At 50.2% G+C, this 12,483-nt stretch overlaps 4 protein-coding genes across 4 annotated transcripts; all 4 read left to right on the top strand.

Annotated features, from left to right (window-relative positions):
• Positions 1-1,700: 1,700 nt before the first annotated feature.
• Positions 1,701-3,192, top strand: SMAC4_00584 (uncharacterized protein; the record flags this gene model as incomplete). The annotated part of the gene is made up of 3 exons (XM_003351989.2): positions 1,701-1,823; positions 1,874-2,592; positions 2,829-3,192. 3 exons carry the CDS (start codon positions 1,701-1,703, stop codon positions 3,190-3,192), a joined length of 1,206 nt encoding a protein of 401 aa, XP_003352037.2.
• Positions 3,193-5,092: 1,900 nt separating this feature from the next.
• Positions 5,093-7,369, top strand: SMAC4_00583 (uncharacterized protein; the record flags this gene model as incomplete). Its single annotated transcript, XM_003351988.1, has 5 exons — positions 5,093-5,242; positions 5,310-5,495; positions 5,557-6,278; positions 6,334-6,958; positions 6,986-7,369. The coding sequence occupies 5 exons, from the start codon at positions 5,093-5,095 to the stop codon at positions 7,367-7,369; spliced, it is 2,067 nt and encodes a 688-aa protein (XP_003352036.1).
• A 657-nt stretch (positions 7,370-8,026) lies between these two features.
• Positions 8,027-9,683, top strand: SMAC4_00582 (uncharacterized protein; the record flags this gene model as incomplete). The annotated part of the gene is made up of 3 exons (XM_003351987.2): positions 8,027-8,754; positions 8,818-9,044; positions 9,110-9,683. Exons 1-3 carry the CDS (start codon positions 8,611-8,613, stop codon positions 9,681-9,683), a joined length of 945 nt encoding a protein of 314 aa, XP_003352035.1. The 5' UTR covers positions 8,027-8,610.
• Positions 9,684-9,704: 21 nt separating this feature from the next.
• SMAC4_00581 (uncharacterized protein) lies at positions 9,705-10,373 on the top strand (the record flags this gene model as incomplete). Its single annotated transcript, XM_003351986.1, has 1 exon — positions 9,705-10,373. One exon carries the CDS (start codon positions 9,705-9,707, stop codon positions 10,371-10,373), a length of 669 nt encoding a protein of 222 aa, XP_003352034.1.
• Positions 10,374-12,483: the final 2,110 nt, after the last annotated feature.

Below are 12,483 nucleotides of genomic sequence, written 5' to 3'. Positions count from 1 at the left end.
CCAGGGAAGTGATGTCAATGCAGCCCAAGTCGTGGCTTTCAGCAAACCTCACAGACTGGAAACTGCGACCGACATGTGCATCCCTTCTGATGCAGATTCTGATCCCCCGCACACATGCGCAAAGCTCTCCAACCGGTACTGTTAAGTCATCCAAACAATCTCTCAATTCCCAACAGGCCGGTACCAACTTCACCTTTTTCCAGGACCAATGATCAGCTTGGATGAGACCTCCGGCAAGCCGCCACCACGGAGTCGGAAGCGATCCCGGAACGCCGGACCCGATCCATCCACTCGTCCCGCGTTGATTCCGTCCCGCAATCAAGTCCCGACGGCAGGCTCGACGTTGAAGTTTCGATCACCACTTTCAGCGAGCACGCAACAGCTAACATCCAAGCGTCTTCAAGCCTACAGGAATTTGCCATTCCAACCATGGATACGCTCCCGACCTTAAAGAACCTCTACAACTATGGCGACATGGTTGAGTCAGGAGGAAGTATTGGACCGAAGCTTGGAACTCAAGATCGTCACCACCATCATCTTCATGGCCCGGCCATACCAACCAGTACGACAACTAAACTGCGTGGTTGGTATCTCTATATGTTCGATGACATGCGGAAGAAAAAAAATTGGCAAGCAGATGGTGGAATCGGAGGACGAAAGGTACTTCGCTTGGCTGGAAGACTGGCTCTTCTCCAGTAGAGAACGAGAGCAGCTCATCAAGGGCAAGGTAATTATCAATGGGATTGCCTCACAGTACGAGGATCTTGGAGGAGAATGGAAGCAATGACAATCTGCTTGACCAAACTCATATATGCAGATTCCTCACGTTCTGACTTGATAAGAGCTGCAACTATCCAACATGGCCACATCATAGCATTGTTGCTTGTATAACTTTATTGCTATGTACAACATGAACTCCCCTAGTTCGCTCAGTGACCCAAGTTTGTCTGGCCTCCTTCTTCCTGTGTGGAATTTCTTTCGAACAAGCTGAGACACGAGGCGATTGATCAAGTATTAAGGCAGATGCACTGGAGTAGATCTTCCTACGTAGTCCAACACTCGAATTATAACCCACGAGATAAGGTGAAGGGTATCCGGATGTCCTTTGTATATATACATTGCTCTCCATCAACTTCTACATTTGCCGTATTGGACCCCAGGGCCGTGGTGATATGAGGTGGTCGCCCTAGCGTCTTTCACGCACACGACTGGAGTCCTTGTTTGTCGTATAGCACGAGAATTACGGCTCGCCTTGGCCAGCATCCTAATGACTTTCAAGATATTTGAAGAGCTTCAGCCATCTGTAAGACTGTTCAAACTGTGCTCCGGGACCCAAGTATCATCCATGGACAGCATCACTGCTCAGGGCCGATGTTTAATTTTCATCGACAGTTGCCCGAGTAACGAGCATGAACACCATCGCTATGTAAATTGACTAGCACATCCCACCAAGGTTGAGCGTCGCCAATGGCTTCACGCTCCCGGCCACAGTCAACCTGATGGGGGATATAATGGGCAATTCCATTCCCAATCCTATCCTAGAGCTTTTACTCCCTCATCCAACATCAGGACTCCCAATTGTACACTAATTTCATCGAGAGGCAACCTCACCCTACCCCAAAATAAACACACATCTCTCATCAGGAATATCACATCCTTCTTCCTTCTTCCTTATCATCACCATCATCAACAACGACATCATGTCTTCCTTCCTCTGGCCTTCGGACTTCCGTGCTTACAAGTACCGACTCTCCCTTGCAACCATTGCCGACGCAATGAACATCGCCGATTGTGCATTTGTGCGGATCTCGTCACTCCTAAAGGTAAGTAGCCCTCTTCTGACAATGAAAGTGTCGACATTAACCATACCTAGGAAAACGATGAGGCACACAACCACAACGCCACCTTCTCCCTCGATGTCGCGGATGGGATTACCAAGGACGTTGAGCCCACCAATGCCGCTCAAGAGATCACCAATGTCAACCCCACCCCTCCCGCCAGCGTCGTCGAGGAGTTGGCGCTCACCATTCTCATTGCCGACGGCCGCGACGACTCCTCGATCTCTTCTTCCGATACGGAGACTCGTGTCTACTCCCATGTAACTCCCATTACGGACATCTTTAAAGACGAGCCCACGTCTTCCATCACCAATCTCCACGACAATCCCTCGACCTTCTCTTCTGAGGTCCACGCCTACTATCATTCTGCTTCGCTTGTCGACTTTGTTGAGATCAACACCACTTCCGCCACACGCAGCAATGTTGCAGAGCCAGTCGACGACCATGGCGTATTTGTCGGCAGCGTCGACTACAACGAGTTTAAGCGCTTCCTGGATCAGGACCGGATGTGGGGTATTCATCGCCCCGCGACTTACAAGCCCTTGATCCGTTCTTCGAAGGCAGCCCAGAAGAAAAACGTCCTGCCGATCGTGAAGTCGGATGAGAAGAAAGAGAAGAAAGTCGCGGCCAGCCACATTGTCTCCACAATTATCAATGCGCCGGAAGGAGCTGCCGATGCCCCTGCATGCACCTCATCCGATGTTCAGAAGCCGGATGACATTACCTCTGAACGCGTAAGGAAGCTGTCGACAGAGTAAGTTATCCCGTCCACCATAGCTCCCCCTATTTGCAAGATAATGAACTGAATTTTCGATAGCACCGACACCTCGACCGAAACTCGCCAGACGGCCGAAACCGACAATTCTACTAAGACTACTCGTGCCCCGATGCTACCGGTACCCCCTTGCCCGAGTGCGATGCCGAACCGCAGACTATCCCGGCGATCGTCCTCACCAAGCCGACCGAAGACTCACTCGAAGACACGGAGAGCAAGCTGGCTGTCGACTCCAACTACGGCATCCCTACCAAAGCGCAACTGCCACCTTTTTCCAGCGTCTACGATTACGGCTACATCAACTTCACACAAGAGTATCTCAAGGACCTGTGGATCATGACCGTTCTGCAGCAACCCGGATACCCTTTCCGGTATGCCAGGTTCAACTGCGGCTTCTGGTACATCCTTGAAGACCGCAAGAACGTGCGCATGATGGTTGAACAAGAGTACCAAGAGTTCGTACAATGGATTTCCAACAATACCGCTACCGTCGCCATCCTGGCCAAAGCACCAGAAGTCAACCCCAACAGCCGCCCAAAGCATCTCAGTCCAAAATGGACTCCCAGACCCGCGGATTAGGCATCCAACGGCCTTGAGATCCTTGAGAATGCCAAAGAGGAAGAAGATGAAGAGGAGGACTGGTCGGGACTTCTTTGCTGGAAAAAGAAGTACGAGCTAGGCAAAGGCTGGGCCGTTATCAAGTCCTTTAATCACCCGGTATTCGTGAACAGGAAGTACATTTTGGGAAACGACACCAAATGGTATTTTGAGTATAACGGCTAGTACCGCCGTTTGTTGGAAGACGAGATGGATCTGCTCATGAGCCGGTTGGACAATCAGAAGGGGGCTCTGACCAAGGGTGTGTAGGAGGGTCCAGTCCGGTGCTGAACCGTCGGGGGCTTGAGGCCATCACTGAGGAGCAGGAAGAGTGACGGATACCACTACGCGGAATGCCACAGGATGGAGAAGGGCCATTGGTCCGGGAAGTAGGTCATGGGACTACCAGTGGCAGGGTTGGAAGACAGGGTCATGGACGGATCAGGCTGAGAGGGGGGACAATTAGGGAATGAAAAGCTAGAAACCATCAACTGCCTGAATTTCCCCGTGGCTGATAAGTGATTGTGACTTGCTTGACCAGTGAATGTCACTCTTGTGTATCGTAATCGTTCCATTGTGATGTATGTTGCTGATAAGCGGGGTCCGAGTAACAACTTGGTTTCTCATGGGGAGAAGGCTGCTTTGGTGGACAATGTTGTGAAGCGGCCTCACGTCAACGTAGTGGGACTTGCCTGTCCTTGTCGAGGATTAAAACGAGGAGGAGTGATGAACAAGACACTGGTGCTGGAAGATAGGATTAAACACATGGTGTAAAGAATGGACACGTAAGATAGTCAGGAGAAGGACTCTGGGACAACAAGTCAAGGAGCGACGGTGACAAATAGACTTGTCTCGTAGCACTGGGAGCTAGGGGTTGGATTGAAGGCAGTCCAGGTCTGGATGTCCAATCCCATGTATCGATATTTTCCGTCTTCACGTCATTGATTGATTTTATTTTGACTACCTAGCATTACCGTATTATCGTGATACTTGGGGTTCTATAACGAGGTATATTTACTGTGCCTGAGTTCCTCCATCTGGCTTGGTGACTACGTTCTGCTTGCTCCACTCATCCTTCCTACTTCAAGCTTCCTTCAAACCAGCCTAGAACATATGAAACTGAGGGGATCATGTTGCAAGGTAATTCACAAATTCTTTCGGTGTTCGGGACAATATCCTTTCCGTGGTTTCTCATTGACACTTTAATTCATCTGTCACAAAAAGCTAGCATGAATGTTTTTGATTCCGCCTTTTCGATCTATCAAGAACTAGTATATCCCAACCGTCTTGTGTTGAGCTTGATGTGTCCTGATCGAGACGTGAAACTGATGTTCTTGTCGCCGACAATGCACACGCTGAGATGTTTTTCGTTTCTATGGACTTCTATAGAGAGCTTATTCCCATGGCCTTCCTCGTACCGCACTTCACAAGATTGGTGGCATGACATTGTCTTGCAATGTACCGTGCGCGTGGGATTGCAGTCCCTGTTCAGCGTACACCACGAGAATCACTGCTCGCCGCGAACAGCACTTTAATTTTGCAGTGTCGGAAGAGTGTCAATCACATGTTCCACTGTTCAAGAACGAGCATGAACAGTCTTGCTGAACGAGCATAAATAGTATTGCTGAACGAGTATGAACAGAGTTGCTGTGTAAACATACATGCACACTTCATCAAGATTGAGAGTCGCCAACGGCCTTACGGATCTAGCGACAGCCAACCTATTCGGGTGTATAAGATGGGAATTTCCATCCCCAATCCTGCCCTAGAAATTTCTTCTCCCTCATCCAAAAATCGGACCTCCAAATTGCATCGTCAATTTTCTCACTCATCCGACAGTAACCCAGACACTCATCATTCGTACTTGACATCGACACTCATCATGTCTTCTTTTCTCTGGTCTCCAGGCTTCGGTGCCCACGCCTACAAACTCTCCTTCCCGACTATCGCCGACGTGATCGACATCGCGGATGCTTCCTTCATGGCGCTCGCGCTGATGAAGCTCTCGACCCAACCCCCTACTACAAGCAAGGTAAGTATTCCTTCTCCCGCAACTCAGTATACCGACTAATACTAGCTCAACCCGGATTCCTAAGCAGCTGAAGAGTGTCGACACAGCTCTCCATGTCCCAGCCAACGTCGCCAACCAGACCGCCAAGATTTCCGAAGCGATCTGCGCCATCGACACTGCTCAAGAGGTTACCACGGGCCTCTTCATCAACCCTTCCATCGTGATCTCGGACGCCGCTCTCACTAGCATTGGCCATTCATCCATGACCGAGAAGGTAAGCATGATTTACCAAATCTATGGATTGCGGTTGTCATACTAACGATACCTTTTTCCAGATCATCGAAGTATCCGACGACAACACCGCGATTTCCCTCCCTAATGTCATCGTCGAGATCCCCCAGAATAACAAAGTCTTCCACACCGCCGCTGACCACTGCGCCGGTACCGACATCGAGAGCACCTGCGATGTCGACAGTGCCCTCCCTGTCAACACCATCGACAACGATTCAGACATTACTGGTACCACCGATACCGCTTTCCATTCCGTCGGTATTGAGATTGAGAGCATCCAAGTAGTCGACAGTCCTTTTCCAGTTTGCCTGGCCCTCGACAAAACTCGCCTCATTGATTTCGCCGAGGCCGACATGAAAGAAGCTGATCCCTACTGCCATGAGTCGCCGACCCTATTGGTCATCGAGATCAAGGACACTTTCCACTATGCCGACGACCAAGGCGCGTCTGCCTCGACCGAGCATTACAACGACTTCGAGCGCTTTCTCGCCGAAGATCGGATGTGGGGGATGCATGCTCCGGATGAGAGGGTTAACAAGCAGACTACCACCAACAAAAAGACCAAAGATCAAGCAAAGGAGATTGCCGTCAACAAGTTGAAGGCTTCGATTCACAATTTGAAGGACTTGGTTGAGGTCAACAAGAGCGCTGATGTCAATGCGGCCAAAGTCCACGTTCCCAGCAACCCTGCAGGTGCGATCGACAAGTGCATTCCATCTGATACAGATACAGATCTCCCCGCTCGCACGCGCAAGCTTTCTACCGAGTAAGTCATCCGAAAATCTTTGTAATTTGGACAGGTGAGTACTAACTTTTATCAGGACCAGCAGCTCGGATGAGACAGAGGATACCGTCACCAGGGAGCCAGCGCAAAGCGGTACTGATACCCCGGATACGGTATATTCGTCCTCCGATTCCATCCATCAAGCTGATGACGAGTTCAATCATTCCATCATCCTGGAGATCATCGTCACTGAATCGACCGACATCTCGAACGAAGATGCAGCCCCGACCAAAACCTCTTCGACTCCCGACTTCGTCCTCCCCACCAGAAACACGCTCCCCACCTTCGAACATCTCTATGACTACAGCAACGCGACCCAAGAGAAACTGAGCAGCCTCGCCATCGTCATCAAAATCTCGCGCCCCACCAACACCAAGCAGTATGCCCTGCTTAACTGCGGGAATTGGTATCTCTTCGAAGATGGCGCAAACGTCAAGCAAATGAAGGAACACGAGTACGAGGCCTTCTTCCTCTGGCTTGAGGAGACGGAAACCCCCATCTTCGCCCAACATTACGTTGACGTCGACGAGGAGGAGCCGAACACAAAAGTACCAGGGGACAACAACACCAACAGGGACAACGACGAGCCGAACACCAGCCAACCCGAAGACGAAGAGAACACCCCTCCCAAGTACCTCGACCCCAACTGGACTCCCAAGGCCGTGGACTAGAACTCCGCCGGCCTGGAGACCCATGAAGATTATCCCGAGGATGCCGATTATGTCGCTGAAGCCGAAGAGGAAGAGGAGGACAATGATGACTGGCTCGACATCCCTGAGTGGAAGCAGCGTTACCAATTGGGCAGAGATTGGGGCATTGTGAAGTCCTTCAACCACCGCGAATTCACTGATCGAAACTATGTTCTGGGAACCGACAATATGTGGTACTTTGAGTATAACGGGAAGTTTCGCGGTCTGATGAAGGACGAGCTCGATTTGTTCAACAGCCAGAGGGTTAGCTTGTTCAAGAGCCGGATGGAGGCCAAGGGCCGGGATGTGATTGGAGCGATGGTGGAGCAGCCGGTTACGGAGCGCTGGGGACTCACTACAATTGTCGAGGAGGAAGAAGACTAGGTAATAACCGGAAGGTATGTTGCAAGATGAGGAAGGGCAGTCGTCTGGGGGGGGGGGGGGGGGGGGGGGGGGGGGGGGGGGCAGGGACAATTAGAGAATGGAAACATTAAAACTGCTAGCCAAACTCCCCGCGCTTGACAACGAAGTGATGTGACTTGCTGGTATCGGATCTGTCTCATATGATTTACCTTTTACTTGCCAGAAAATCAGCGACTTCCGAGTATAATGATTTCTGTCCCTGGTAAGCAGAGCGTGTAAAACCTCCATGTATGGTTATGGTTACTTATGGGTAGTCAAACAATTGGCCTCTAATTCCTGGGTTAATAAAATTCTTGACAGTATATCTTTTGAATTGCTCGGTGACCTCATAACTGAAGCATCTTTGGCATTCAGAGCCTTACTATCTTCTTGTGCCATGTTGTACCCTCTAGTGCTAGGATGTATAAACATATCATTACCAACGTTAATATACATCTGCCCAAAGTTATAGTCTCTGCTCCGTGTCTGTAATTGCGCTCTAACTCCCTATGCATCATTCTGCTGTGTGTGTTTCTCTTCTTCTTTTTTCTTTCTTCTTTTTCTTTTCTTCTTTTTCTTTTCTTCTTTTTTTTTCTTCTTTTTTTTCTTTTTTTTTCTTTTTCTTTCTTTTTTTTTTCCTTTGCCTCTTCTTTTCTGTTCCCTTTCCACAATCTGGCATTGCTCTGCAAACTCCTCGCGATTATCCGAAGGTCCTGTTCATTGTACAACACATGAACATGGAGTATCTCAGCGTTGGCGATGTTTCTGAACAGCTCTCCAACCACTGTATCGACCGTTCAGATCACTGTTTAGGCCAGCCAGGCGTCATCAATGAACAGGATCATTGTTCAATACTTGAACATGAATACTCCTGTGCTGTTTACATCTCGTGGAATCCATGGGCGTCCATAACCTTGGCGGTTGCCCGCGCAACGGGCATCACCACCCAAATAGTCTGCTCATGATGTGAACAGTCATACAGTTCCGCCATGGTCGCAAGTGGGGATAGCTTCAGCATTTCGGCGACGGCCAACCTGTCCCAGGGTATAATAATATCTTTTTGGGGGCCCAGACATTGACTGGACTTTTTCCTTCTGCATCCCAAAGCTGGACTCCCAACTTGCACCGTCAATTTCTCAACTCGCAAGCCAAACCCAAAGCTTACCTCTCTCACACATCCTCGAAACAAATTCTTCTCTTCTCTTTCAGACATAACAATCATCATGCCTTCCTCTCTCTTTTCTTTGGGCCTTGCCGCTCATACCTACCGCATTCGAACCCCCAATAGCGCCATCATCAAGGCGATTGTCGACGGATCATTCGAGGTCCCCATTGCAATGACTGCCTCCCAGAATCCCGCCGAAAAGGTAAGTTCTCACCATGAAAAGGAGCGTCGAAATCCATCGCATATAGCTAACTTACTCGAGCAGGTCGGATCTGTCTCCAAGGCAGATGCCAAGGACAACATTAAGATTGACGATGTTGACGATGCCATGAGTATCGACACCACTATCGACAATAGTGACAACACCGCTCCCCTTGGAATCGCTCAAGTTGACTACGTCTCTTTCCCTGCCTTCGACGCCCAGAATACGTCCAATGACGCTGGTGTTGTCTCGGCCGACAAGTGCCATCGCGGCCGCAAAGCTTCTGCCGAGTAAGTCATCCGCATCCCTTTGCATCTGCATCACGTATCCATGAACTTGTCCTAACCTTCTGCAGCACCACCTCGTCGAAGAACTCAAAGTCCACTATCGACAGCATTTTCAGCAAGGACACTACTGAAACCCAAGATACCAACTACTCCCAATCGGATTTCATGAACAAAAACATCAAGGGCGGTCAGCTTATGACACGGGGGCATTCCGACAACCGCGGTTCTTCCCGCGACACCGGCAGTTTAACTCAAGACGAAACTCGCGGCCCCACCGACTACCACTCCTTCCCGACGCTGCCGTCCGCACCTTCCCCATCCGGCCCGCGCTCTCCGTCACTCGTTCAGTCCGATCTCGCCAGCGATACTGACATCGACGCTTATTCCAGCGTCGTTTACGCTAGTGACAACGACTACAACTCCGATGCCGGCTCTACCACCGACTTGCACGACAACCTCGACATCGTTCACACACTTGATCGCGAAGAATATGGCTTGCAATACGTTCTTCTCACGAATTCCAAATGGTACATCTACCATGATCGTCGAAAGATCTCCAGGATGCTGCCTGACGAGCACGAGGACTTTCTCGCCTGGATGGCCGACCCTGACGCGAAGCCGGCTACAACCATCTCGGATTAGAAGAACGAGGTGGCGCTTGCAATGGCGACGCAAAACCAGGACATCGACAACGAGACGAAGGAGAGGACCCCCACGGTGAAGGCTGTCGCGAGTCCCCACGGCTTTGAGATGGTCAACTATTACTCCGACGAAGTGACCAAGGAGGAGGAGAAACACCCACTCGACGAGTTCTTCTGCTGGAAGGAGAGAAAGGACCTGCCCGCGGGTTGGGAGGTCCTCGCCTGGTACAACCATCCGGACGGAAACAAGAGCTACGTCCTCGGCTCTGACGGACGTTGGTATTGGGAGTACGAGGGGGCTTTCATGCTCCTTCTGGATGAAGAGCTCGAGGAGTTCAATGGCTGGCGCTTCTTTGGCCCTGCCGTCATCTTGCACTTAAACGGGGAGGTCCAGGATGAGAAGGAGGTGGGCCTGCAGAACGCTTGCGGTCTTGAAACCATCCAAAAGGAGGATGAGGAAGCGGAGGAGTTACAGGAAGCCCAGGAAGTCAACGACGTTAACACCAACGACCGCAACAGCTTGGCAACAATCTGGGGCCTTGATGTTATTATCGAGGAGGTTGACGAAGCTTTCAAGGGGGTCGAGGAAGTGGTGGAGGCGGAGGACCATGATGACGAGGAGAGTGTCTGGGGACTCGAGGATTTTGAGAACGTCAATGAGGACGATGAGAACTACAAGCTATTCTTGTGAGGAACACACTAGACTTAAGGATAGAGATCTGGGAAGGAGGGATGGGAAGACGTTGGGCAGATAGTTGGGCTGAGATGAATTGAAGTTGATGAGATAACTGTTGTCCCATATCCCGATGACTTATGATGTGACATGAAACGTGCAATCTTGCCTGATGATCTCGCCAGCTACTTCCCTGAACTTCACGATTGATCGAGATAAAAAAAACTTCAAATGTGGATTTTATTGTGCGAGTTGGTCCATGATTATACACTTCTCTGTTGACAAATTGCATTGCCTATATAGTAGATAAATTACCAAACTAACGGTGGTGCCATGATCAACTTGAAAGTCAGAAGCATATTGCACAACAACTTCCTCCATAACATAGCCGTGATATTCTGCCGCCTTTAAATGCGTACTTTGGCCTCAAACTTTGTAAAACAAATCTATAACAGTCTTCATGCCTACTAGAAATGCTGATTCTTCATTAAAAGAACATGGGCTTATGTTGTCCCCGAGTGTCTCCGACCATGTGAATGCAGCCCTCACCCTTCTATCTCCACCTCTATGGTGTCCATGTCTTGGCAATTTTGAAGAACTAAACCCCCATGACACTCGACTCTCATAGCAGCTCTGGAGCAAGCAGTCCTTGGCAGTATCACAGAGAACATTACGGTTTCTGGCTCAAAAGTCGCCTCGAAGTGAAATGTCATCCGCAGCGCAGGGTTCCTGCTCAGCACTCACCGGATCTGTACGGTTGCCGGGCCATTCCCACGACAACCTAAAGCTGAACAACTCTCAATAATATCACACAGAAGCTCATGAAATCCAGACCTGAACAGGGTTGATGGATTACCCGTAGCAGTGCACTGCTGTTCATCGCTGTTCAGTTTTCACCTCCCCTGTTCGAACTTAAACTAACCAAGCATGTGTTGAACATTCGCTCTGTATTAACCTGAACACCATCACCATGTCAACAAACCACCCAAAACCTGGAGACAGTCACCGGCGACAATCGAAATAAATTTCCCACCTAGAAGGGTATAAGAATTCCCGACCTGCCCCAGATCCTGAACCAGATTTCTTCCTCCTCCCTCATCCAAAATCATAAGGACTCCCCACGCATCATTGCAACTCCAACGCAACGAAGCATCAACCTTCTTCATACCCTTTCATCACCTAGTGATAACACTTCTTCGTACTCTCTTCACAATTAGCGCGATGGCTATCTCACTCTGGCCGTCCGCCTTCAAGGCTCAAGACCCACGCCTCGCGTTCCCGACCATCGCTGACATCAAGGCAATGGCCCTCGCTTCCTTCACCGCATCGAGCATTGCTCATGGTAAGTCGTCCCCAATAGCTCGCAGCTTGAAGTGCCTAGTCAAGACTAACCATTCCATAACAGTACCCATCCCCACCGAGGCCTTCGAGATCGCCAACTTCCTCAGCATCACTCAAGGATCCAACACACTCTCCCTCATTGACTCGGCTCAGCACGGCGGCCTGATTCACAATATAAAGAAAGCTCGCCGCATGAACTCCATCGCTCATGCCTTCAACAATAACATCGCCCCTATCGCCCCTACCGAGGTCAACAAAACGGCTAACAAGTCCAACATCGTCGATGATCGCAAGGATACCACCAAGTCAACCAACGTTCAAGCTACCGCGCCTATTGTCGAGGATAACGAGCCCGCTCAAGTTTCCGAAGTCTCTCAGCAAGTCGAGCCCACCCAGGATGTCGACATCATTGTTGACGACAACCGCAACGACACTTCATCCATCATCGACGAGGAAGTGCTCACCATCGAGAACAACAAGCATACCTACCAGCATGTGCTCCCCACCATTGACATCACCGAGGTCAACATCTCCATGGCTTCCAAGATCACCGACGTCGCCGACGTTGACGAAATGGGCGCCTCCGCTTCAAGCATTGCCCACGACTTCGAGCGGTTCCTGAAAGAAGACAAGATGCAATGGGTGCATGCCGTCCCCAGCCAGCCCGAGCTTTGCAGTGCGCTCTCCAAGACTAAGAAGCAAGTCACCAAGGTCACCAAGCCAAGCACCCAGGACAACAAGGCCATCGCTTTCGACATCAAGCTTTTGGCCGACAACAAGGGGAGCC

Source organism: Sordaria macrospora, chromosome 1 (assembly GCF_033870435.1).
Source record: "Sordaria macrospora chromosome 1, complete sequence".
Lineage (NCBI taxonomy): Eukaryota > Fungi > Ascomycota > Sordariomycetes > Sordariales > Sordariaceae > Sordaria > Sordaria macrospora.
Note: the sequence above shows the minus strand (reverse complement) of the source record. Positions and strands in the feature narration are given on the sequence as shown.